The sequence below is a fragment of the Culex pipiens genome, chromosome 1 (genome assembly GCF_016801865.2).
Source record: "Culex pipiens pallens isolate TS chromosome 1, TS_CPP_V2, whole genome shotgun sequence".
NCBI classification, from domain to species: domain Eukaryota; kingdom Metazoa; phylum Arthropoda; class Insecta; order Diptera; family Culicidae; genus Culex; species Culex pipiens.
In genome coordinates this window covers 130,896,631-130,923,653 of record NC_068937.1, presented here as the reverse complement: position 1 = coordinate 130,923,653, position 27,023 = coordinate 130,896,631, and the positions used below count along the sequence as shown (strand labels likewise).

The following is a 27,023-nucleotide window of genomic DNA, read 5'->3' as shown; positions in this document are numbered from 1 at the left end:
CAGCATCCACCAGCAGTGCCGCGAGAGAGAAAAAAAAACACGCAAGGTTATGCAAAAACGCGGCGGCGGCACTGCAAGAGCTATGTTATCGTAAATTTAATTTAAAAAACAAATTTTTCCCCGGCGTTCCTACCCCAGTTCAAGAGTAATGAAGAAAAGGAATTGTGGGTGGTAAGAAAAAGGGAAACGAAACGAAAAGTTCATGCCACGGCCTTATTCTTTACATGGCGGCAGCGTAGAAGGTATTCTGCCGGTCCAAAAAAAAAAAAAAAAAATTCTGCCGGTCCATGCAGCGTAATAACCGGCGGGGAAAATGTAATTAAACTTGTAATCATAATATTTCTTTCGGTCTGAGACTGCAGCGCCCAGCTTTTTTTTGCGGTTTCTTGCAACTGGGGGTTGCACATTTATGGTCGCGTCAGTAAACCTGCTTTCTTGTTAGAAGTTGTTCTTTTGAAGAAAGTTTCCAGCAAAGTAACTAAATTTTGTTATAATTTCACAAAATCATACAAATTTCAACTCAGCAACAGCAAATGTTACGTTCAATGTAACTTTACATGCAACTGAAGTAAATCTTTGACACTGACGTCTAATTCTCCTTTTCGCAGTGCCCCCCGAGCGGGTCGTGATCCGGGACCAGCAGGGCACGGAACGAACGACGGTAGCCGGCCCGTACTCCGAGGGCGATGTCGTCCGGTTGCGCTGTGACGTGTACGGTGGACGACCCCTGCCGACGGTCAGCTGGTACCGCGACGGGGCACCCCTCGTGGCCGAGACCAAGTTTGTGTCCACGGGGAAGCACCTGCGCAGCGAAATCGTCCTCGGGCCGCTGACCCGGCAGGATCTGCACTCGAAGCTGGTCTGCAAGGCGAACAACCACGTCCGGGCCAGCCCCGTCGAGCAGTCCGTCCAGATCGATATGAACTGTGAGTTGAAGCTTGTTTTCTATTTTTCTGATGTTATGATTTTATGATTTTATGATTTTATGATTTTATGATTTTATGATTTTATGATTTTATGATTTTATGATTTTATGATTTTATGATTTTATGATTTTATGATTTTATGATTTTATGATTTTATGATTTTATGATTTTATGATTTTATGATTTTATGATTTTATGATTTTATGATTTTATGATTTTATGATTTTATGATTTTATGATTTTATGATTTTATGATTTTATGATTTTATGATTTTATGATTTTATGATTTTATGATTTTATGATTTTATGATTTTATGATTTTATGATTTTATGATTTTATGATTTTATGATTTTATGATTTTATGATTTTATGATTTTATGATTTTATGATTTTATGATTTTATGATTTTATGATTTTATGATTTTATGATTTTATGATTTTATGATTTTATGATTTTATGATTTTATGATTTTATGATTTTATGATTTTATGATTTTATGATTTTATGATTTTATGATTTTATGATTTTATGATTTTATGATTTTATGATTTTATGATTTTATGATTTTATGATTTTATGATTTTATGATTTTATGATTTTATGATTTTATGATTTTATGATTTTATGATTTTATGATTTTATGATAAATTTCGTGTTGATTGACCATAATCAATTATTTTTCCCATTTCCTCAACCCTAGTCGCTCCCCTCAACATAAGACTGATTGGTGCGCACCAGCCGCTGTCCGCGGGCCACCGATACGATCTGCTGTGCCAAAGTGCGGGTTCACGACCTGCCGCTTCCATCACCTGGTTCCTGGACGGAATTCGGCTGGACAAGAGCAAAGAGACGGTAAGTGAAGTCATCCCGCGATTTCTGATGATGCCTAATTGGAATCATTTTTTTTAATTTGCAGACATCGGCGGACGGCAACCAGACAACGAGCACGCTGTCGATAAGTCTCAACCGGACCGACGCCGGCAAGTACTTGTCCTGCAAGGCGTACAACACCTACGTGCCGTCCGATGCCCTCGAGGACGGCTGGCAGCTTGACATTCAGTGTAAGTATAATGGGGTTTTAATGATTTCACGGAAAGACTGACCTTTACAGAAAAAAACAATCATGGTAATATTACATCTGCGAAGGAGTACATTTTTTATGTCAGAAAAATATGTAATTTTACCTCTGAAAATTGGTAATTTCACCACTCCTCTGTTTTATGTCACTTTTTCAGTCTAAATTGAGTTAATTTACATCATAAAAGAGGTTATATTTAACCTTCCAAAACTACTCCTTCCAAATTTACACAATTTTTTGCTGTGTAAAGCAAACACAACAATTTAGTTTAACTAAAAGATCCGCTATATCAACTGAAAAAAATGGACAAAAATGAACTATTCAATTATTGGATTTAACTAAGCTAGTCCTTTCTAGTTAAAGTTGAAAATAATTTATTTGTATTCCTAACCTTTCAAAATTTTAAAACTACAAAAACTAAAAAGAAAACAACTGCAAACTGGACTCATGTAACCATTTCCAGCTGCTTATTTGCTCATTACAAATTACGCGTCCAACTGTTTTGCGTTCTGATTACGCGTTTCTGAAAATCAGACTGAACATCGAATCACGCCCAAATTGAATTAACTATGACTCCACGTGTGGTCATTCCACGATGAAAGATCCCATCTGCACACTGCACTGCAAAATTCTATTGAAATGAGTTTCCAGTAACCGAGGATGATGTGTTCCTGGACGCCATCCGCTGTTGGCGGGACGAAAGGTCGCTAATTGGATTGGAAAAACGTACTGGCAGGCAGGCGGCCGGGCAACCGACGAGGGAGTTAATCTGGCGTGCATTTGGGCTCAGTTTTGGCTGGACGAAAGATCGGGAAGGCTCCAACGAGCCGTGGAGAGTTGGGTTTTAGGCTTGCCTACCGCCCATGATTAGCTCCGGAACCAAGAGTTACGACTGGGGATGGAATTTTAATATCCGAGGAAACTGTGGTTTGGTGAGCAACGTTCGTCGGTAGTTGAAAAGAGACTTATTACAAAATCTGATCAAAGTTAAGTTCAAAGGTTGAAAAGAAATGTTATTATTTTGGGTGATTCTACGCCAACTCTCACGAAATCGAAAAAAGTTGCCCCGTCCCCTCTTCTGTTTCCTTGAAACTTTGCTCTAAGAGGTAATTTTGATCCCTGATCACGAATCTGAGGTCCTTTTTTCGTTATGTCGTGACGGTGGGGTCAGGGAATGATAACAGATATTGTGACAAAAAAGTGTAATATTGTATCAAGAACTGGTTAATTTTCATCAAATTTTGTGAATTTTCATCAGGCTCCCATTTTAACACATTTTTTTATGTAATATTACTCAAAAAAGAGGTAATATTAATCCTACCGAATTTCCAACATTCCAAAATTCTATTTTTTTCTAAATTTTTACTTAGACGCGTTTTGCAGAGATTTGTGCTCGAGCCCGTAAAGTGATAAAAATTTGGTGTCAAAAGGACTTTTGTGTCAAATTGGACGCCCGATTGGATGGCGTGCGTAAAATTCTGAAAAAGCACGTATTTCACAAAAAAAAAATGATTTCAAAATTGTTGCCTTTTCCCGTTTGTCAACTGTCAAAAATTGGGAGACATGTCGTTAACATAACGTGTTTTTTGAATCATTGGAGGGTTGTTTTTAAGAGTGTTACAATGTTCTACAAAGTTGAAAAGCCAACGAAACAAAAATTGTGATGTTTGAACATAAGTATTTTGAATGTATTTTTGACGAGTTATCAAAATTAAACGTAAAAGGTTTTTGTTTATGTCATGAGTTTGACCATTTTTCACCTGATTTATTAGACAGCTAAAACTCCAATCTAATCTTTTTTTAATTTTAATCTAATACTTTTTTTCTCGAAAAATTCAGTAAATTTTGATTCAAAACTTACATTTTCAAAGGGCCAAACATTCAATATTAAGCTCATTTGAAATGTTAGTCTTGATTCCAAAAAAATCGAAATATTTTTTCGAAAAGATCAAGAAATTTCACAATTTTTTCATTTTTTAGCATTTCATTTTTTTTATCTGAATTTGCCCTCAGAATTGAGCTGATGTGTCGAAAAATCGATGTTTGGTCATATTTTGGGTTTAAATGATAATTTTACAGGGAAACCCAAAATATGCCTAAAAATCGATTTTTTGACACTTTAGCTCAATTCTGAGGGCAAAATCAGATTCAGCGGGCAAAATTACATGGAAAAACATATATTTGGACAATTTTCGAATTTCTTTAGGGTGGTCTCATATGGCTTTCCCTTGAAAATTAGACTTTTTCAAATAAAGATATCTCGATTCTAAAGAAAGACACCCTGAGATTTTTCCTGCGTTTGTAGTGCTGGATCCCCTCTTTCAAATGCAACCTGCCGCTTAAAATTTGGCTTGCGCCTTTTCGAGATATTTAAGTTTTAAATTTGCATCTTTTTTACCTTAAAACGGCTGTGACTTTTGACCCTTAAGTCCAAATTGACTTGTCAAAAAATAAAAATGTGTGTTTTTTAAAGCTCTAAAAGTGCCCCGAACATCACTTTTCTCTAAAACTTAACCCTGCATTGCCACGTTAAGAAAAACAGATTTTTGAAGGTTTGCTCAGATGCTTTCTATAAATTTGGTCGTAGAAGGCGTAGATTACGAGATAAAGTTTTGGTGTTTTCGACAAAGTTGCTTGGATTTGCAAGCCCAACAACTATCTACAAGACAAAAAAAATCCCCAAAAAATTCCTGAAAAGTTAGATTTTCAAAATCCCCCTAATCGTGAACCACCCTAATTTTCAACCAAACCAAAAGTTGCCCCTTTTCATTTGCAACAACTCTTTTAAAGACTCCATAGCTCCAAAACTTCACCATTTTCCGGAAAATCAATTTTCCACTAAATTTTGCGATCTGGACCACTGTGCAATGTCTCTTAAGGAATTTTGTTGGAAATTTTCTGAACTTTTCGAAAAATTTTTTTACTAATTCTCAATCATGAACACTATTTCAAAAAAGATTTGTTTTCATTATAATTAAACTTTAATTGGCTTGGCCTTAAAGACGGTGCACTCTGTCGAAAAAATAATGACTGAAAACTGAAAACTGCTGCTAAAATTGTATGGAGACTTTTATGGGTGAACCAATGACTCAAAATTACTTCTTTGGTCAAAGGGAAAGGCCCCACAAAGTTTGAGCCAAATAAAAAAATACAAAAAAAATAAAAATGGTTGAAATCAGCCGATTTCGTAAAGATTGCTCATGCTTGGATTTTAATTTGTTGTTGTTTTTAAAATCCTACCGAATTTTCAACATTCCAATAATTGACAATAAATAATTGCATTCCTCAATTTCTAAAATTGAGTCTCAAATTCCAATCGAATCTCAATCGACGGTACTAACTGTAGCATAGGTACCTCTCCAAAATCCGAACGTCGCTGTCGAACATTTCAATAACTCTCGCCTAACCGACCCCTCGCTCTCTATCTTTGTAATTCCAGATGTTCCCGACGCCCAGGTCCGGCTCGGCAGCTCGCTCGATCCGGACTCGATCCGCGAGGGCACCGACGTCTACTTCGACTGCATCGTGACGGCCCATCCCGGCGTGTACAAGGTCGAATGGAAGCACAACGTACGTGTTCACTAATGCGGTTTTTCCCCTTGAGTTGAGGCTCACTCCCTGTACTAATCCTCGCTGTTTCTGATTACAGAACAAAACACTGCCGCACAACATATCGCAGGGCGTCATCATCAGCAACCAGTCGCTGGTGTTGCAGGGCGTCTCGAGGACCACGGCCGGCAACTACAGCTGCGTCGGGTTCAACGCCGAGGGAGAGGGGGCGAGTCCGGTCTTTCCGCTGAACGTCATGTGTGAGTATTACTGCGGGGTTGGACGGGGAATCGTAGAATTGATGGGTGCATTGTTTGAAGTTGGCGGGAATCCGTTGCTCGTTGAGGATAAATAATACTGGTTGTGAAACTAGAAGCTATACAAATATTTTTGAATAATGTTCATATATCCTATAACATTATTGAAACACGAGTTGCCTCACACCTCCCACGTGCTGTCACACGTGGCCGGTCAATCCCGGTTATAAAGTGCACCCTGACCAAGTTTGCACCTGGTTGTTAAAACCGCATCCATTCATTTTTTTTCACTCTCCCACCCACATGCAAACGCCACGTACTAAATTTAGCTAATTTTTCTCTCCACTTTTTCACACACCTCTTTTAACGCAAAAAAAAACCAGACGCCCCCACGTGTGCCCCGAACCAGCAGCGGGTGTACGGCGTGGCCAAGCAGGAGAACGCCGAGATCCGGTGCGTGGTGGACGCGAACCCGCCGGACGTGGAGTTCAAGTGGACCTTCAACAACTCGGCCGAAAGCATCGACGTGCAGGCGAGCCACATCTCGCGGCTAGGTATTTTTTTTTATTATTTCGTGGTTTCGATGAGGTTTAGATCATTTTATTCGTGGAAGGCTTTTAGAGAGAGAGATTCTATCGGTTGAAGTAACATGCGTCTCCATGATTTTTTGAATGGTGGAACAACATTATGGAGACTAAGAAATAAAATATAAAAATGAATTCAAATACAGTCAAAAATGAATACAAATACCAAAATTTTCGTAATTGAAACTTGCAACCCAAACATGTATAGGTCATCGCTGAAATTTTAAAGTAATCGCAGTTTAAGTGAAAAAAAAAAATGTTTTGCCAATTTCGTTAATTTCCCGTTTTTGCGCGTGGTGCGTCGCAAAATCCAGTTTTTATTTTCAAAAATCATATCTCGGTAACGTACGGTTCGACATCGCCATTTTTTTTTATATTTTATGTGATATTTTTCGAGGAATCCGACAAAAATATTTTCAGACATAGACTCTTTGGTCCAGACACGGTCAAAACGTCATTTTAAGATTTCATACGACTTTTTTAAATGTTTGGCTGATTTTTTTCGGATCTCAAATTATTTTTCCTTGAAAGACAAACTAAACACCTTTCATTTGCGTACAAGACCGCCAGAATCGGTGAAACGGCACGGAGTTATGATTTTTTTTAGACGGCTCTAATTATTTCAGCTAAGGAACCCCCAGAAAAATTCTGAGCCCGGTTGAATTCCCCGAACATTAGAATACCGAAAAAAAATGTTTTTGTACGATACACTTAATTTACATTTGATCCCAACATTTATTTATTTTTCTAAAGGCATTCCCTGTACCCAAAAATTGGTGTCATTGATTCGCCCCTACAAGGCTCCATACAATGTTGGCAGCTGTTCATACAGAAATAGAACTTAAATATTCAAAAATCCTTATTTTTTCATGAAATTTAATGATCGATTTAGTGTCTTCGGGAAAGTTGTAAGAATTGATGAGGACCATTTAGAAAAAAAAATGTTCACGAATTTCAAAATTATTTTTAAACTAACTTAATCCCGGGCAGACGGTAATAACAAAATTCATGCCATTTCAATAACAAATACTGTTAAAATAACAGAAAGTGTTATGGAATATTCTTCAAAAATCCATTTTTGCATAAAAGTTTAATAACAGTTTATGTTATCATCAGGCTTGTAAAATGTACCGTCGAGTGACATTTTTTCTGTGACATTCATGCTGTGCAGCACCTACCGTCACACTAACCATTTGTGACGAGACCGTCGATGATGCGTTGCGCGAAAGTCGTCACAAATACACGCCAAAACCGTCACGCTACCATCGCTACACTACGTTCGTCACACGACGGTAGTCTTTGACGGTCAACGATGATGTTCATGCCGAATATCGTCGTTCCTGTGTTCCTGTACTGGAGTGTCGTTGTTGACAAAATCTTCAGTTAATGAGAGTGTGAGTGCACTGAGATAAGGGACCATCCATAAACCACGTGGGCATTTTTTTTTAATCTTAGACCCCCCCCCCCCTCACACCCCCTCGTGGACAATTTCCATACAAAACAAAAAAAAATTGTATGGAGCGTGGACAAGCAATGAACCCATCCTCCCCCTCCCCATGTGTACACGTGGTTTATGGTTGGTCCTTAAAGAGATTGTCGAGAAACCACGTAATGATTTTGAAAAGTGGGTGGATGTAAGGGGGTGGTTGTTGGTATCGCGTAAATTTGTAAAACATTAACAGCAAATGAACAAATTGTAATTGTTACGTTGACCACGTGGTTCGAGAACGAACCTGGGTCTTGGTATTGAACATTAGATCAATGTGTTCTTAGATGTTCTGGGTCTTCCGAGAACTTCTTGGAGTTAAGATCGGTGAGTCTACCACCGTAACAAGCAAGAGGTCGGCAATGTTTGACCACGGCTCATACCTGCATAGCATCAATGAGTATGGTAGAGTACTCTGCTGTTATGTTGGGTTGTTCTGGGTCATCCAAGAATTTCCTGGAGTTAAGATCTGTAGGTCTACCGCCGTAACAAGCTAGAGGTCGGAGATTTTTAAGCAGCGGTCATACCAAATTAACAGCAGAGTAGTCTACCATACTTACTTATGCTATGCGGGTATGATCCGTGGTCAAACATTGCCGACCTCTTGCTTGTTACGGCAGTAGACCTACAGATCTTAACTCCATTGAGTTCTTGGATGACCCAGAACAACCCAACATAACAGCAGAGTAGTCTACCATACTCACTTATGTTATGCGGGTTTGATCCGTGGTCAAACATTGCCGACCTCTTGCTTGTTACGGCGGTAGACCCCCAGATCTTAACTCCATGGAGTTCTTAGCTGACCCAGAACAACCCAAAATAACTGCAGAGTAGTCTACCATACTCTCTCATGCTATGCGAGTATGCTCCGTGGTCAAACATTGCCGACCTCTTGCTTGTTACGGCGGTAGACCCACAGATCTTAACTCTATGGAGTTCTTGGATGACCCAGAACAACCCAACATAACAGCAGCGTAGTCTACCATACTCACTTATGCTATGCGGGTATGATCCGTGGTCAAACATTGCCGACCTCTTGCTTGTTACGGCGGTAGACCCCCAGATCTTAACTCCATGGAGTTCTTAGCTGACCCAGAACAACCCAAAATAACTGCAGAGTAGTCTACCATACTCTCTCATGCTATGCGAGTATGCTCCGTGGTCAAACATTGCCGACCTCTTGCTTGTTACGGCGGTAGACCCACAGATCTTAACTCTATGGAGTTCTTGGATGACCCAGAACAACCCAACATAACAGCAGCGTAGTCTACCATACTCACTTATGCTATGCGGGTATGATCCGTGGTCAAACATTGCCGACCTCTTGCTTGTTACGGCGGTAGACCCCCAGATCTTAACTCCATGGAGTTCTTAGCTGATCCAGAACAACCCAAAATAACAGCAGAGTAGTCTACCATACTCTCTCATGCTATGCGAGTATGATCCGTGGTCAAACATTGCCGACCTCTTGCTTGTTACGGTGGTAGACCTACAGATCTTAACTCCATGGAGTTCTTGGCTGACCCAGAACAACCTAACAAAACAGCAGAGTCCAAATTTGCCGACTTCTTGCTTGTTACGGCGGTAGACTCTCAGATCATGACTCCAGGAAGTTCTTGGATGACCCAGAACACCCTTACGTAACAGCAAAGTAGTCTACCATAAACACTGAAGCTATGCGGGTATGTTCCGTTGTCAAAAATCACCATTTTGGATACCCGTACTGTGCGATGATGGTCGCGCACGATGGTCATTCCTATGAACTTCACAGAGGGTAGCTGTGATCGTCGCGCGACGTTCATGCGAAGCAAATAGTCGTGACCGTAGCGGTGACGTGCAAAGCGAAGATGTTGCATGACGGTTGTCGCGACATTCTCTTCGTCCGTGTAGCGTCGACGGTCTGCTTGCATGTGACGGTCGTTTTTTTGGTCGACATTTTACAAGCCTGGTTATCATAACAAAATTTGTTATTGGTCTGATATTGGTTGAAAGAAAAAAACAACTGAGGAATAACATTTTTTGTTATGGAAGAATACCGCCAATTGTTATTAGGATGATCGGATTAGTTTTTAAAATAACAAAAAATAATAACAAAGATTTGTTCGAAGAATAACTAAAAATATTATTAGTCTGTTATTACAATAACAATCAAATAACAAAAAAAAAACACAGCGACGAATAAAAAATCTTGTTATAAATAACATAAAATGTTATTGACCTAGTATTTTCAAAAATCAAAAAAATCCCAAGTTATTTCCGTCTGCTCGGGATTAAATTCCCCTTAAAATGTTCCAAAAAATGTACAGCTGAGAAACGAAAAATTGCAGAGTTTTCCAAACTTTTTTAGTTTTTTTTATGGGAAATATGAGTACGCCATCAAATATGCTTACTGTATTATTTACATATATTTTTTACAAATTTATAAATTTATATAACAATAAACTTTTTTTTTTTCAAATTGGCAAAAATATTTTCTATAAGTTTGTCTAAGAAACATAGAAGATTGAATCTAAGATGTATAAAAGAATGAAAAACAGAAAAATGTAAAAACAATGATACTTTTTTGTAATTTTCTGATCTTTTCGGAAAAATCTATTGTGAATATTTTTGAATGAAAACTTAAGTTCTAAAAGGGGCTAAAATGAATTATTTTTTTAAGAGATACAAATTTCCGCATATTTACGAACCATTTTTGTATGGACAGTAGCATGGTTCACGGAAAGAAATAAAAAAGACAAAAGTGTTTGATTTCGATTGTTTCAACCGGAATTTTCAAGCACTATAGTCCCTGAAGCTAGCCTGAAAATTTGAGCTTATTCGGTTAAGGTTTAGTTCTTCCAGGTTTTGATCGGAAGTTAGAATTGAATTTCAATCAATTTACTTTTTAACTCTTCTTCTAGAATGCTTCCGATCGATGAAATTTTCTCATCTTAGAGATTTTTTTTCAGCGTTTTTTTGTCCGAGGAACAACTTTGTAGAACAACGCAATGCGCTGGGAGTTGAAAATGTGTTTCGTCATAAAATACCATCATGTTACTTGAGGAAGTCAAAGTTGCAGTAAAACAAATGAAAAATATGAAAGCTCCTGGCTTTGATAACATTTTTAATCTGGTGTTGAAAAAACAGAGTGATCAGTTCTTTCAACATCTAGCCAATATTTTCAATAAATGTTTGCAACTTGGTTACTTCCCCACCAATTGGAAGCTGGGCAAAGTCATACCAATTTTGAAGCCTCAAAAAGATCCAACATCGCCAACAAGTTATCGTCCCATTAGTCTTTTGAGTAGTCTGTCCAAACTCTTTGAGAAGGTCATCTATTCAAGGCTTTTGGATTTTACCAACGATAATAATATAATTTTGAACGAGCAGTTTGGCTTCCGAAAGGGACATAATACTGCTCATCAGCTTACGAGAGTAACTAAAATCATCAAGCAGAACAAGCTTGAGTCTAAATCAACTGCTATGGCTTTGTTGGATGTTGAGAAGGCTTTTGACAATGTTTTGCATGATGGTTTGATACATAAACTGTATTTGTACGGTTTTCCAATGTATCTTATCAAAATTATCCAGCACTATCTTTCGGAGAGTTCGTTCAGGGTTTTTCTGAATGGGATTGCTTCTGGATTATTCAACATTGATGCTGGGGTTCCCCAAGGAAGTATTCTTGGCCCACTTCTGTACAATATTTTTACGTCTGATTTGCCTACTCTTCCTGGTAATGGTGTGTTGTCACTTTTTGCTGATGACACTGCCGTTATTTATAAGGGTAAAATAACCAGATATTTAGTTGGCCGTCTTCAGAAGGGTCTTGACGTTCTTTCCGAATACTTTGGCGACTGGAAAATTCGTATAAATGCAGCCAAAACTCAAACCATCATTTTTCCTCTTTCCAAATCGGCCAGATTTGTCCCAAAGGATGATGTTTTGATTAAAATGAATGATGTTTCGATACCCTGGTCAAAGGAAGTTGTCTATTTAGGTCTCATACTTGACTCGAAACTTTTGTTTCGACAGCATGTTGACAAAATATTGAACAAGTGCAGCATTCTCATCAGGTGCTTGTACCCTTTAATTAACAGAAAATCAAAGCTTTCTTTGAAAAATAAGTTAGCAGTATACAAACAAATAATTTACCCCGTTATTGAGTATGCAGTACCTGTTTGGGAGTGTTGCGCTAGAACTCATAAATTGAAGCTCCAGCGAGTCCAAAACAAGGTATTCAAAATGGTTTTGAATGTTCCTGGCTGGACAAGATCAAGTGAGGTTCATGAATTAGCAGAAGTAAAAATGTTGGATCAGAAGTTTCAAGAGAAATGTTTGAAATTCAGGGAAAAATGTGCTATATCTGAATACTCCTTGATTCAAGGATTGGTTTAGTTTATGGTAAGTTTAAGTTAGTTTTAGGTTAGGTTATGTTTTCTTAACATTTTTTTTTCTCATTGTACCTAGTGTTACAAAAATGATAAATCATATACTTTTCAAGTTATAAAAATGAACAGTGTTTAAATCACGAAAAGCAAACTAAAGCTGAAGAGTAGCGTGGCTCACGGATATATGAAAAAGACAAAAGTGTTCAATTTTGAACGCCTCGACCGGAATTTTGTAGAATTATAGCCCCAGAAGCTAGCCTGAAATTTTAAGCGCATTTGGTTAATGTTTAATTGTTCCACTTTTGACCTGAAGTTATTAAGAAATTTCAATAAATTTAATTTATTTATTTTCAACTTTTTAACTCTTGTTCGAGAAAGTTTTCCTATGTCCTATGATTTTTTCTCAAAATAGAGGTTTGTTATAGGTTTTGATCCGGGGAACAACTTTGTAGAACATCATAAAGCGCTAGGAATTAATCCCGGAAAGATACCGGCAAATTTTCAGAGCACGTTAAATTTGTTTTCCAAACTCCAAAAAATATCCTGTAACTTTTCGGGATCAATTACTAGCGCTTTGCCATGTTCTACAAAGTTGTTCCCCGGATCAAAAACTATAAGAAACTTGAGAATAGGAAAATTTGATTGGGTTTTGGGAAATTTTCTCTAAGAAGAGGTTAAAAGTGAAAATTTCCCATAGTCAATTTTTAGAAGTTCCATACTAACTTCAGGCCAATGGTGGAAGTACTAAACCTTAACCTAATACGCTCAAAATTTCAGGCTATGTTCTGGGGCTATATTGCTACAAAATTCCGGGCGAGGCGTTCGAAATTGAACACTTTTGTCTTTTTCATATATACGTGAGCCACGCTACTGGAGAGCCACAGCTGACCACTTATTATGTAAACCAAATGTAATTATTTTAAGAAAGATTCAATAAAGTATATTTAATTAAAAAAAAAAATTCCATCATGTTACACAACTTCGGATAGGTTATTGTAAGAACTTTCCAACGAGTCCAAAACATTGAAGATTTGGCCACCCTGCTTCTAGTTATGACCACTTAAGTGATATCTGTGTGCTTTTTTAAAGCCGGATCTCACTAAAATGTATGTAAACTATATCCAGATCCATCATCCGACCCATCGTTAGTTAAGTTATCGAAAGACCTTTCAAACGAGTTTTAAAAATTCGAAGATCTGGCAACCCTGTCTCAGGTGATGACCACTTAAGTAATACCTGTGTACTTTATATCTTGGATCTAAAACAATTCAAATGAAATTTGTGTCCAAACCCATTTTATCACCCATTGTTGGGTGGATTAAGTTTGTTTTTTTTTCTAAAGTTTGATTTCAGATTTTGAAATGCAAAAAATTAGGTCACAAAAAGTTTATAAGCGCAATTTTGCATTTTTTTTTTTTAATCATTCACAATCATTTCTAGAAAATTATTACAAAGAAGTAGAAAACCTTATTATTAAATTTGAATCGATTAGAAAAATGAAAGGTTTTGTCCCTTGGCCCAGTTTTTCATTTTCTAATATTGAGTAGAAGAGTCACACAATTGTGGTTCAAAATAATACATTGTAAATTTTTTGGTACATATTTTATTTATAGTTTAAGATTTAAGTCTGCTAAATCCGTCTACACCCCATAAAAGTTCAAATTTTCAATGAAAATTTAAGTGAAATCAACTGAAACAATTAAGAATCTTTCTTTGTTAGTTTGAGCTCATTCAAAAATCTGTTGAATTTTAAATGTAAAGAACCGCAAATTTTTTTCGCAAAATTCTTTTTTTTTCGTCATATCTAACTTTTTTTTGAAAACTTAATTTTCAGTGTTTTTTCATTGATAAGTTGAAATTCTGACTTGCAATAACGTCGTGATTTGAAATCCGGACACTTAGTAGCATATTATTTTTGTTATTGCTGGCAAAAAAAATCGTGTAATAAGTTGGAAATGTAGAAATATCATCAGGATGTAGTATAAACAATCAGTTTTAAGAAAATGCATGCAAAATATGTATTTTCTAACAATTTTTCATCATAATTTTGAAATTAAAAGAAATTGAATTTGTGCTTTGAATCCCAGACACTGATAAAAGCTGATTCAAAATCCGGACACTTTTGCTTCGAATTCCGGACACTCGATTTTGCTTATGAATAGCACGAATTTGGACTGAAATGTTAGTGAATGGCATTCTTTAGGTCTCAAATAAGCTGTTAACATCAAAACAATCCTTATTTTATATAAAAATTGCTAGAATTTAAGGAAATCAAACCCATAAATTTCTGCTTTGCCTTCCCGGTGCATCGGACGCCTATGAAATATTTCAGTGAAATGTTTCACATTTTTTGTAAACTTATAATTTAATTTTATTTAACTGTTTTCGCATTAACTAAATATGTGTGTATGTATGTATGATCCCCATACCCGCAGGCAACTTGGTCCCGGAACACATGTGAGCGCTAGGTGAACAATTCGATCATCTTTTACTCCATAATCTGTACACCCACGTGCATAAGTTTTTTTGCACGAATTTTAATGCTACAAATACCGGCGCATAGAACAAAATGGTTTCCCGCTTCCCTCCCCAAGCGCCGGAAATTTGTAGCGGGTGTAGGGACACTTTGCATAGACGCCCTTGTTCCCATCACGTCACTGAGGGTATGGAGCGACGAGAAATTAATAAGCATGCCCCCCCAGTCGAACCTTCATTAGAGAAGCAGGCAATCCACAACTCACAGCGAACGACCAAGGGAACACCCTACCGCGTATTTAGTGGAAATTGGCGTAGTTAGTCTTGATTGTATTGAGTGAATGTAAGCGTATAAGTGAAAGTTTTTTTTTGTATTATAACAAGAACGGGCTCACCAAATTATGTATCTTCAATACCAGCTTCATCTTCAGTATCAGGAGTGGTCCGATTTGATTAACTTGAGATCCGTCGACAAACTTGAAACAGCCAGATGGTTGATGATTCGAATTTCCGCCGAGTTTGAAAACGTCACCGACGGGACCCAATGGTTGTCCGAGGAAACGCACCGGATGAAGATCACCATCCGCCGATGAGTTGCTACCAGGAAACGTTGACGTTGAAATCCGGAAAGCAGCTCAATTTTTTGCAACAGGCTTGGAAAATCCAGAAAGATGAGCTCCTGAAGTCACGCTGGAAACCACCGTCAGGACGCCTTTTCCGCAACCACCACCTTCTCCACTGGATATCGACAGAAATAACGGCAATTTTTCGCACTTTTTGAAACGAAATTGTAGGAGGAGAAATTCATTTAACTGTTTTCACATTAACTAAAGCGTTCAAACCAACTTTAAATGAAAGTTGATGTAAGAATGCATCAAATAACACAGTTTTGACATTCATAGTGCGAACTTATATCCAAATAATTGATAAAACAAGATGAGATGTCCGGGTTTCGAAGCGTCCGGGAATTCGAATCATGACGTTACAACTTTTTGAGTTTGTTTGGCATCTGCCTTAAAATTTATATTTTAAGCTCCGTAGTTTTTTTTTTCGAAGGATTGCTATGAAAAAAAAATATCAACGCAATTTTCACGATGCAAAACTAAAGGTTGTCAGAATTAAATTCCCATTTTTTGAAAGTTACGATGATAATCGACAAATTTGCAGAAGATAACTTACCGATAAAAAAATCCCCTCTCCATACAGTTTTTTTAGTTTTTTTAATTTTTGTATTGACAATTCCAGAGTTTTTTTTAAAGCTATTGTGTTTCATACGTTTATAGGTCCTTTAAAAAAACTCTAGAATTACTTACTGAAGGACCAAAAAAGCAAAATGACGAGGTATTAAACGAACATGCTATCCAATTTACGGAATCATCAGAATCTGGTACACAAAGATAAACCCTTGTATGTTGTCAAAAATCGATTTACAAGAGTGACGTTTTGTTTAAATCACACTGTTTCAATATAAGGTCCAGGAATGCTAAAAATAAAATTTAAAAGTGCTCAATAGAGCTCCGGGAACATACCGTGAATTTAAAATTGCATAGAATCCATGGAAACGCATGATATTCAAAACTTTCCCAGAAAATAACACCCTAAAGCCTTACTTTGATATGCCCGTCAAAACTTCCAATCCAAAAAAAAAAGAAAAACTAAAATTTCTCCCTACTGTATTCTATTTCTTTTTTCTCACTAAAAAAAAAAGTAGGAACCTCGTCGGTGGTTTCGTACACGCCGATGACGGAACTGGACTACGGGACGCTGCTCTGCGTGGCCACGAACCGGATCGGCAAGCAGCGGCAGGCGTGCGTGTTCCACATCATCGCCGCAGGTAGGTTTCACAAAGCTTTTTTTTTTTGGTTTTTGTGGTGGTCGATTCTGGTGAAATTTTCACAATACTACTGGAACACATGGTGACTATTGACAGCTATCGCCGGGAGGGTGCTCCCCGGGAAAAATGTTTTTATTTCAGAGAATTTTTGAGGTTTTTTCGTGAAATTTAACTTTTCTAAAAGAAACTTTTCCAATAAAAGTTCAAGTGCTCTATATTGTTAAGCAAATTGCAAACTAAATTGTTGCATCAAAGTTCGTCCTCTCGTAACATGATTGCACTGGCATCAATGTATTTCGCAATAATGTCAGCCCTTGACTCGGTTGTACCTTTGAATTACTACACCCCGCTTCTCGGCTTGATCAGTCGTAGACCAACTTCTCTGTGTCTGACGTTTGCTTGTAGGACTCTAGAGCGATACTGCCCGTAATGTGAACACTCAAAGTTGGAGTGTTTTTTTTTAAATTAACAATTGTCAATTTTGGATTTATGAACAAGTTTAACAACAAATTTTGCAACTTGTGTTGAACTGTTAAAACAAGCTAACAAGATTTGTGTAGCTGTTGTGCAACATCTTTAAACTTGTTTCACAATCAGTTGGAACGCACAGTTGTGCAACTTTACTTAATCAATTTTGCTCTTTTTGTCACCCAACTGTCCCTTGCGTGCAAGCTGAGGTGACATTCTGCGGATTTTACCCGGCCAGAGGATTCACTGCTGACCGCAGATAAGGGGATTGGGTCTGATTGCCCATGGCATGTGGTCTCCAGGAAAAGGTGCCTTGCCGGATGATGGCTTATCAACAGTGACCATTGTCGGGCTTCAACGGAGTAATGTCGGGGACCAGTGTTGCCAAACTCTTGGAATAAGGTTATCTCCACACCATTTCAGATTTGTAGCATTTCACATCACTGCCCGGATCAACAGCCGGGGAGCAAGCTTAAACCAAGCCTGTCCGGTGTAATTTGTGATCCCGTCGTGGCGCTGGCAACCACGGTGTCGGCGGCCATTTGCAAAGGTGAAATTCACTTAGCCGGCATTGAACGTGAAGGTCCGAGGCAAGACACGCTGCACGTAATTGCGTTACGATGCGAGTGGAGTAGTTCCGTATACACAATGTGGGAAGGCACTGGGAAGGTAACTCGATTCCTGGAGGACGCGATATTACGGTTGTTTGGTGTTTGTTGATTGGGAACACTGTTGAACGTAACGGTGGCCTTTGGCATCAAGGATGAACGAATTGAATCAGGCGTTTCTTGGACTGCACAAACAGATTTGTACTGCAGGAAGCCATCTTAAATTGCTTCAATTTCTAATTCAATACTTACATCACAGGCAAACGGACGTCAATTTCGTAAATCAATTCTCACTAGAGCCATCTAGTTGTCAACGCACGTCAACACAAGTAAACGAACTGTGGTGAATTCGAAGCTGCTGTGGTGAGTTTACCAACCATTCAAATTGACCGTTAAATTGTACATTGCTGTTCGTGCTTTCTCACAGTCTGTTAACATTTCCGAAATTAGCACCCACAGTCAAGCTTCTGGTGGTGCTGCTGCTCGTTTACAAAATGGCTAACCTAATTTGGGCCGTAAAAGCACTGCCAGCCAGGTCCAATTATGGTAACACACACACAAAAGCTGCCTCCCTGTAACGGCATAGTTGGAAGTTGCAGTGGCAGAAATCTGCTTCAGCCTCTAAAGCATGTGGGGCAACACTGAAAAAAAATATTTGAAAAATAAATCATTTTAAGATTTTTAAATTTAACTAAATTTGCCCGAAATCAACGCTTAAAAATTTAAGCGGATTTTTTTTGCGGTGTATGCTTTGGAGAAAAGTTCAAAATTAAATTTCTAACAGTTGTCTGGGTTTAATGCAAAGGCATACAAATATAGGGGAAGGTGGGGCAAGACGACCATATGGGGCAAGAGGAACAATCGCTCGTAAGGCCGTAATTTTTACAATTTTGACTATTTCCAGTATGAGGAATTGTTGCTAGCAATGCAATTATCTGATTCTACTACCACATAACCGCCAAAACGACGTAAACGCCACGGGGCATAAGATTGAATGAAGTTTTTTTCAAAACCTTTGTTTGCTTATAATATTTGGAATGCACAAAATAAGGCTTAGGGTTCGTTTTAAGGCTCATTTTATCAAAATGCTATTTTTCCTAGATCAGTAGTGTCCCTACCAATGACTTGCACGTATTATAAAGTATGATTTATGTTTTGGTTATTTTTGTAGAGAGCTTTTAAAAAATCTTGTTTAGGTGGGGCAAGTGTACCATATGGATTTTTAGTATGGAAAAAAATACGAATTGCTGCAGCAACATATTTTATTGTGAAAAAAAAAATACATCAAAGTTCTTAAAAACTGATAAACAATTGTTTAAAAATTGTCCATATACGATATAGTAATATCATGAAAATTTACTATTTATCATCTAATTAATATTGTTTTTTTCGTAAAAACGGTCAAATTTTTAGTACAATATTATTTTTTAATCTAAAAATGAAAGAAACGTTTCAAATACATTCTAATCTGATGTATCTAAGTGATAATAGTTCAATTGTTAGTAAATTAGCATGTTTTTTCATGCATTGTTCGTCTTGCCCCAACGGGTTGTTCGTCTTGCCCCACTAGTTGAAGAACGTACGAAAAATCAAAAATTTTAAAATCAATTTTTTACATTACAAAACAGAATTTTTTAAAACTTGGTCTATCAAAGTCTCAGTCAAGACCTGGAATAAGATGATTCTAAAAAAATCGACAGAGTTTTTAACGTTTTTAATGGGTTATAACGAGCATTTCCTTAGCTTGTTACACTTGCCCCACTTTCCCCTATTCACACACAAAAACGCGCGCGGGCGCCGCTTGCATACATGGGCACGTACATGTTTGTTGGTTAATTCAGCAGTGAAAGAGAGTTTATTTTTTGCAGTTGAAGTTTTTTTTTTGAGTTTGTTGTCATGTTGAAGAATCGCTCACGGTGTGCCTATCAAAATAATTTGACGGTCAACTTGAATGATACGCCAATATAATTTCGAATTCTAGCAAATATTTTACAGTTGCCTGAACAGAATTCGCTCACACTACAGTCACAGACAAAGAGAGGTCAATATTTGAAAATGTAAAACAAAACATCGGTCAATCTTCACTAAAGCCGTCAAGTTGTAATCGTACGAACCCTACAAAATGCATGATAGATACACGCAACTGTCAAACGCGTATAAATAAGCAGTGGTGAATCTAAAATCACCGTGGTGAGATTTAGATCATCCAAATTGAATTCTTGAATTATGGGTTTTTTCAAAAATTACACCCGTCAACAATTTGACTGCAAATTTTAATAATATGAGTTTCTCACCATGACAATTTTGTATCAAACCAAGCTCATTTACTCGAGTTTAAATTGTACGCACTCACACTGTTGTACCACATACAAACAGACGTTAATTCTTTAATAAAAAATTGATCGCAAATCTGTCAATCCCCTCCCACTAGAGCTTTCAAAGTGTAAAAATCCGAATTACATGAAAATTTATTGAATACGCAAATTGATTCACTCACACATGAGCAATTTAAAAAAAAAAATAATTTTTGATTTTTTTAGTTGTGATGAAATTCAGTGTGTAACTTGTGGATGACCAATGAAGTCATTTTGCATCATTGGTTCGTTCTTACAATTTTGATAACCATCCATACAAAAAGACTGTTAAAATATTCAAAATATGTATCTTGAAAACACATTTCCTGATCGATTTGATGTCGCCGGAGAATTTTCAGGTATCAATTAGAACTTTCCAGAGTAAAGATAATTACACTTTAAAAAAAATTACCCATTTTTAAATTTGAAATTTAATTGCACATACTGGTCGTCTTTATGAAGTTTAATTTTTCGATATTATTTTAAATGATAAAAATTCCCTTTTTTGTTAAATCAAGACGAAAATTTCAATAGGGCCAAACATTCAATATTACGCCCTTTTGTATTGTTAGTCTTGATTTCATAAATTTGTGAATTTAGTTTTCATGTAGATCGGAAAATTTTTCACGAAAGTTTCATATTTCAACATTGAAAATCGGACCATTAGTTGATGAGATATCGACATTAGAAAATGGCGGCTTGTTTGGTTGCGACTTAGAAAACATCATTTTCCTGTTGTTAAACCTTTGCATGGCAATATCTCAGCAACTAAGGGTCGTTTCAACAATGTTCAAAAAAGAAAAATATAGAGAATTTTCTAAGACTTTCAAAAATATGTTTTTTAAGTGGGCAAACATGGGAATTAATTTAAAAAAAAATGAATAACTGCGACTGTTAAAAAAAAGTAACCTAAACATGACTATAACTTGAAAACGGTGCGCTTTATAAAAAATTCACTAAAGTACTTTTTGATTGCAAATTCTATTTTACATCGAAAAATGCAGTTGAAAAGTTTTTGCGACCAATATTTCGACTTTTTGAAAAAATCAGTATTGATTCACAACTGATAACTCGGTCAAAGATTTTTAGTCTATTCTCGAAATTTCTGAAAAGTTGGCATTTGATGTCCCCTTTAACATATCAGAAAAAAATAGTATTTTTTTTTTTGCAAATCAAGTTTCAGGGACAAAAAATGAAATTATAAATCACCAATTTTTTTTTAAATTAAAAATCACCAGTTTTTTTCAGTGTAGTCCTTATCTATACCTACAACTTTGCTGAAGACACCAATTCGATTAAAAAAATTCATCAAATTTTGGACAGATTTTTGAATTTTTATAGATCACTTTTGTATGGACAGCTGCCAAATTTGTATGGAATATTATATGGAGAAACTATTGATGCAAAATGGCTTCTTCGAGCATACCGAAGGCACCAAAAAAGTTTCAGCCAGATTAAAAAATACCAAAAAAAAAATCAAATGACCGAAATCCGAGAATTTCTCAGTAAGGAATGCAAATTCCATTTTAACAGCTTAAAATATATTTTTCATTGCTTCATTCAGTTTTTTCAAAAATCAGAATTTTCTAGAAAAATTTCAACACTGCCATTGTTCAAAAATGGCATTTTTGGCATCTAAAACATATCCAAAAACTATTTTTTTTTCATAATTTTGTTTGTGCAATCCAATTTTTTGATTAAAACTAGAATTAAAAAAAAATAGTTTTTTTAGACGCAAACTCGCAACCAGATGGCTCTAGGGAGGTTGGATTTTAAAAATTAATTTAATTTTTAAAAGATTTCAAAGAAAACACACCATGCTGAAATTCTCTCGTGCTTTCAAGCTTTTCCCCGAAGCTTTTTGTGTGTGCTCAAATTGCACACATAATTGTGTTTCACGGTACAGCTGTTGCTGCGCCTGCTGGCTTGAATCAACTTTCCTTTGCCAAGTTCAAAGAATGTTGTTAGCCAAAGTGCACTCCCTAATACCCCCACCCCCCTCCCGAAATGACATTATTACCTACGACGCAAAGGTTCATGACGCTTTTAAGGTTATGTTGTGCGGAGCGAATTACTTGCTACCAGCACTACCTCGGCAAGGATTAAACTTTGCTGAATTTACAGTGCAGAGAAATTGGCTTTTCTTGGAATGTTGTGTAGGGAAAAGTTTCGGCCGCCTGCACGTATGCAACACTACACAAATTACTCCTGCAGCGATGTGACAGGAACACGCTTACAAAGCAAGGAGACATTCACAATTGCGCCTGAATGCACGCCGCTGGGCCGTCACATTGTGTGCGCAGTCACTTTGAATTAGTAAAACCTTTCCGGCGCTGTGACGTGTGTTTCACCAACTGTAGGAGCCGGTGGTGAGTTGTTCAGCGCAAAAAATAATCTCTCAAAGCTTGCAATAGAAACAAAAAAGTGGGTTCAAAATTTACGGCACAACGGAGCAGCATCGTGATACGACCGCAAATGTTCACATGGTGAGAGTTATGCTGGGGCGAATATTTGTGATGCCAACCAACGTTGAACCATGAGCATGGACCTGGGAATCAGAGACCGATGGAGAACTGCAAATTGCCATCGCCTCTATGGTTCTAGGGTAAAGGTCACGATTGTCGTCTTCCTTTAATGTTTTGAAAGTGAATATTCGAATCTGAGCAATACAGGGACCGTCGCCCTAGAAAGTCCTGGTTGTTCCGAGAATTTCCAGGAGGTGCACTAACAAATGGCAACCAGAAACATTGAAACAGGTGCACACTGGCATGGCTGTGGTATCGAATAGGTGCATTCTGGCTGTGTTTTTTTTTTTGCTGTAATCTTTGTGGAAGGTTTATTACGATGGACAAAAAACCCAACAAGCTTTCCCCCCGGGGTTGACGATGACTTACAACTGTTACTCTGAGGTGACATCAATGTTTAAATTGTGCTTTTTGGATGCTTTAGGGAAAATTTCCCCCAAACATAGACTCTTTCACTGCTCAATTCACTGCCACCAGATCTCGCAGTAATTCGTCGTAAACATTTTAACTTCCCGTTGCGGAACAACCCTTTTAACGCGTTAATTACACTCTTTTTTCGGTAACAGTTAAACCATAAACAAAACAGAACGAAACTGCACCATAACATGCTTCTGTTTTTGTCTGTATTTAGTGTTAGTAGTATACTACACCGTAAAAGTTATGCCTTCCGGCCTGGCCGGCCCAAAATCGTCATTTCCGCGCCCCATAAAGGCACAGCGAGATTGGTTTGATTTTTGGTCTTTTATTTCCGCATAGTTTTGGTGAGTGGGATGAGCTCGAATGGGGGTCATTACCGACCTTGTACAAGTTGAAACAGTCAAAGAAACATTAGCTTATGCTGCTGTTGTAATTTTCAACAAAAAGGAAAACAAAGTAAAAAAGTCAAAAAAGTAAATAAGGTTTAAAAAATGACAAAATTGTCAAAATTGTCAAAATTGTCAAAATTGTCAAAATTGTCAAAATTGTCAAAATTGTCAAAATTGTCAAAATTGTCAAAATTGTCAAAATTGTCAAAATTGTCAAAATTGTCAAAATTGTCAAAATTGTCAAAATTGTCAAAATTGTCAAAATTGTCAAAATTGTCAAAATTGTCAAAATTGTCAAAATTGTCAAAATTGTCAAAATTGTCAAAATTGTCAAAATTGTCAAAATTGTCAAAATTGTCAAAATTGTCAAAATTGTCAAAATTGTCAAAATTGTCAAAATTGTCAAAATTGTCAAAATTGTCAAAATTGTCAAAATTGTCAAAATTGTCAAAATTGTCAAAATTGTCAAAATTGTCAAAATTGTCAAAATTGTCAAAATTGTCAAAATTGTCAAAATTGTCAAAATTGCCAAAATTGTCAAAATTGTCAAAATTGTCAACATTGTCAAAATTGTCAAAATTGTCAAAATTGTCAAAATTGTCAAAATTTTCAAAATTGTCAAAATTGTCAAAATTGTCAAAATTGTCAAAATTGTCAAAATTGTCAAAATTGTCAAAATTGTCAAAATTGTCAAAATTGTCAAAATTGTCAAAATTGTCAAAATTGTCAAAATTGTCAAAATTGTCAAAATTGTCAAAATTGTCAAAATTGTCAAAATTGCCAAAATTGTCAAAATTGTCAAAATTGTCAAAATTTTCAAAATTGTCAAAATTGTCAAAATTGTCAAAATTGTCAAAATTGTCAAAATTGTCAAAATTGTCAAAATTGTCAAAATTGTCAAAATTGTCAAAATTGTCAAAATTGTCAAAATTGTCAAAATTGTTTCAAATTGTCAAAATTGTCAAAATTTTCAAAATTGTCAAGATTGTCAAAATTGTCAAAATTGTCAAAATTGTCAAAATTGTCAAAATTGTCAAAATTGTCAAAATTGTCAAAATTGTCAAAATTGTCAAAATTGTCAAAATTGTCAAAATTGTCAAAATTGTTTCAAATTGTCAAAATTGTCAAAATTGTCAAAATTGTTTCAAATTGTCAAAATTGTCAAAATTTTCAAAATTGTCAAGATTGTCAAAATTGTCAAAATTGTCAAAATTTTCAAAATTGTCAAGATTGTCAAAATTGTCAAAATTGTCAAAATTGTCAAAATTGTCAAAATTGTCAAAATTGTCAAAATTGTCAAAATTGTCAAAATTGTCAAAATTGTCAAAATTGTCAAAATTGTCAAAATTGTCAAAATTGTCAAAATTGTCAAAATTGTCAAAATTGTCAAAATTGCCAAAATTTTCAAAATTGTCAAAATTGTCAAAATTGTCAAAATTGTCAAAATTGTTAAAATTGTCAAAATTGTCAAAATTGTCAAAATTGCCAAAATTGTCAAAATTGTCAACATTGTCAAAATTGTCAAAATTGTTAAAATTGTCAAAATTGTCAAAATTGTCAAAATTGTCAAAATTGTTAAAATTGTCAAAATTGTCAAAATTGTTAAAATTGTCAAAATTGTCAAAATTGTCAAAATTGTCAAAATTGTCAAAATTGTCAAAATTGTCAAAATTGTCAAAATTGTCAAAATTGTCAAAATTGTCAAAATTGTCAAAATTGTCAAAATTGTCAAAATTGTCAAAATTGTCAAAATTGTCAAAATTGTCAAAATTGTCAAAATTGTCGAAATTGTCAAAATTGTCAAAATTGTCAAAATTGTCAAAATTGTCAAAATTGTCAAAATTGTCAAAATTGTCAAAATTGTCAAAATTGTCAAAATTGTCAAAATTGTAAAAATTGTAAAAATTGTCAAAATTGTCAAAATTGTCAAAATTGTCAAAATTGTCAAAATTGTCAAAATTGTCAAAATTGTCAAAATTGTCAAAATTGTCAAAATTGTCAAAATTGTCAAAATTGTTAATATTGTAAAAAAAAAACATTAAAATCAAGATTCAAGATTCAAGATTCAAGATTCAAGATTCAAGATTCAAGATTCAAGATTCAAGATTCAAGATTCAATATTCAAGATTCAAGATTCAAGATTCAAGATTCAAGATTCAAGATTCAAGATTCAAGATTCAAGATTCAAGATTCAAGATTCAAGATTCAAGATTCAAGATTCAAGATTCAAGATTCAAGATTCAAGATTCAAGATTCAAGATTCAAGATTCAAGATTCAAGATTCAAGATTCAAGATTCAAGATTCAAGATTCAAGATTCAAGATTCAAGATTCAAGATTCAAGATTCAAGATTCAAGATTCAAGATTCAAGATTCAAGATTCAAGATTCAAGATTCAAGATTCAAGATTCAAGATTCAAGATTCAAGATTCAAGATTCAAGATTCAAGATTCAAGATTCAAGATTCAAGATTCAAGATTCAAGTTTCAAGATTCAAGATTCAAGATTCAAGATTCAAGATTCAAGATTCAAGATTCAAGATTCAAGATTCAAGATTCAAGATTCAAGATTCAAGATTCAAGATTCAAGATTCAAGATTCAAGATTCAAGATTCAAGATTCAATATTCAAGATTCAAGATTCAAGATTCAAGATTCAAGATTCAAGATTCAAGATTCAAGATTCAAGATTCAAGATTCAAGATTCAAGATTCAAGATTCAAGATTCAAGATTCAAGATTCAAGATTCAAGATTCAAGATTCAAGATTCAAGATTCAAGATTCAAGATTCAAGATTCAAGATTCAAGATTCAAGATTCAAGATTCAAGATTCAAGATTCAAGATTCAAGATTCAAGATTCAAGATTCAAGATTCAAGATTCAAGATTCAAGATTCAAGATTCAAGATTCAAGATTCAAGATTCAAGATTCAAAATTCAAGATTCAAGATTCAAGATTCAAGATTCAAGATTCAAGATTCAAGATTCAAGATTCAAGATTCATGATTCAAGATTCAAGATTCAAGATTCAAGATTCAAGATTAAAGATTCAAGATTCAAGATTCAAGATTCAAGATTCAAGATTCAAGATTCAAGATTCAAGATTCAAGATTCAAGATTCGTGATTTAAGATTCGAAATCCAATATTTGGTTTTGGAGATAGATCAAGACTTAAACCCAAAATGAGAAAACTGATTGATGACTAAATCTACATTCGTCCAAAGAAGTAACCCCAAAAATACACCCAACTTTACGACGCAAGAAACCATATGTTTTCCCAAGGTCATCAACCGGTGCCGCAAAAGTGAAGGAATACGACGGGACAAGTTGGAAAACAAGGTCGACCTTCTCGCACCCAAATCCGTCATTCGGGGTGGACATAAAAAAAAAAGACGGTGAAATACGCATAAACAGTTTTATGGTCATCGTCGCCGGTCACCGGTGGGTAATTCTATCCTTGTTACTGCTCAGGTACAAATTTGGGGACTTCTGTACATTGCATAGGCAGTGGTCGTTTAAGGAAAGGTCAAGAAATCAATGAGAAGTTTGTTGTATGTTTTCATTCACTTGAAAAAAAGAAATTCTCAGTCAAAACTTTTCAACCAAACAACTCCCAAAGCGATTATCGCTCCAATACACAATCAGTTCCGAAAGCTTCGGGGCCGACTACTCCCATAAATGGCACAAATGTGTCCATCCAATCT

General features: G+C 35.9%; 1 protein-coding gene across 1 annotated transcript in view; it reads left to right on the top strand.

Moving 5' to 3' along the window:
• The first annotated feature begins 594 nt into the window (after positions 1–594).
• The window catches only part of LOC120417845 (uncharacterized), a 34,342-nt gene continuing 7,913 nt past the window's right edge, over positions 595–27,023 (top strand). The window contains exons 1-7 of the mRNA XM_039580066.2: positions 595–926; positions 1,630–1,781; positions 1,846–1,990; positions 5,447–5,577; positions 5,657–5,816; positions 6,197–6,367; positions 16,437–16,562. Coding sequence (XP_039436000.2) covers positions 920–926; positions 1,630–1,781; positions 1,846–1,990; positions 5,447–5,577; positions 5,657–5,816; positions 6,197–6,367; positions 16,437–16,562 — 892 coding nt within the window. The 5' untranslated portion in view covers positions 595–919. The remainder of the gene's footprint in view (positions 927–1,629; positions 1,782–1,845; positions 1,991–5,446; positions 5,578–5,656; positions 5,817–6,196; positions 6,368–16,436; positions 16,563–27,023) is intronic.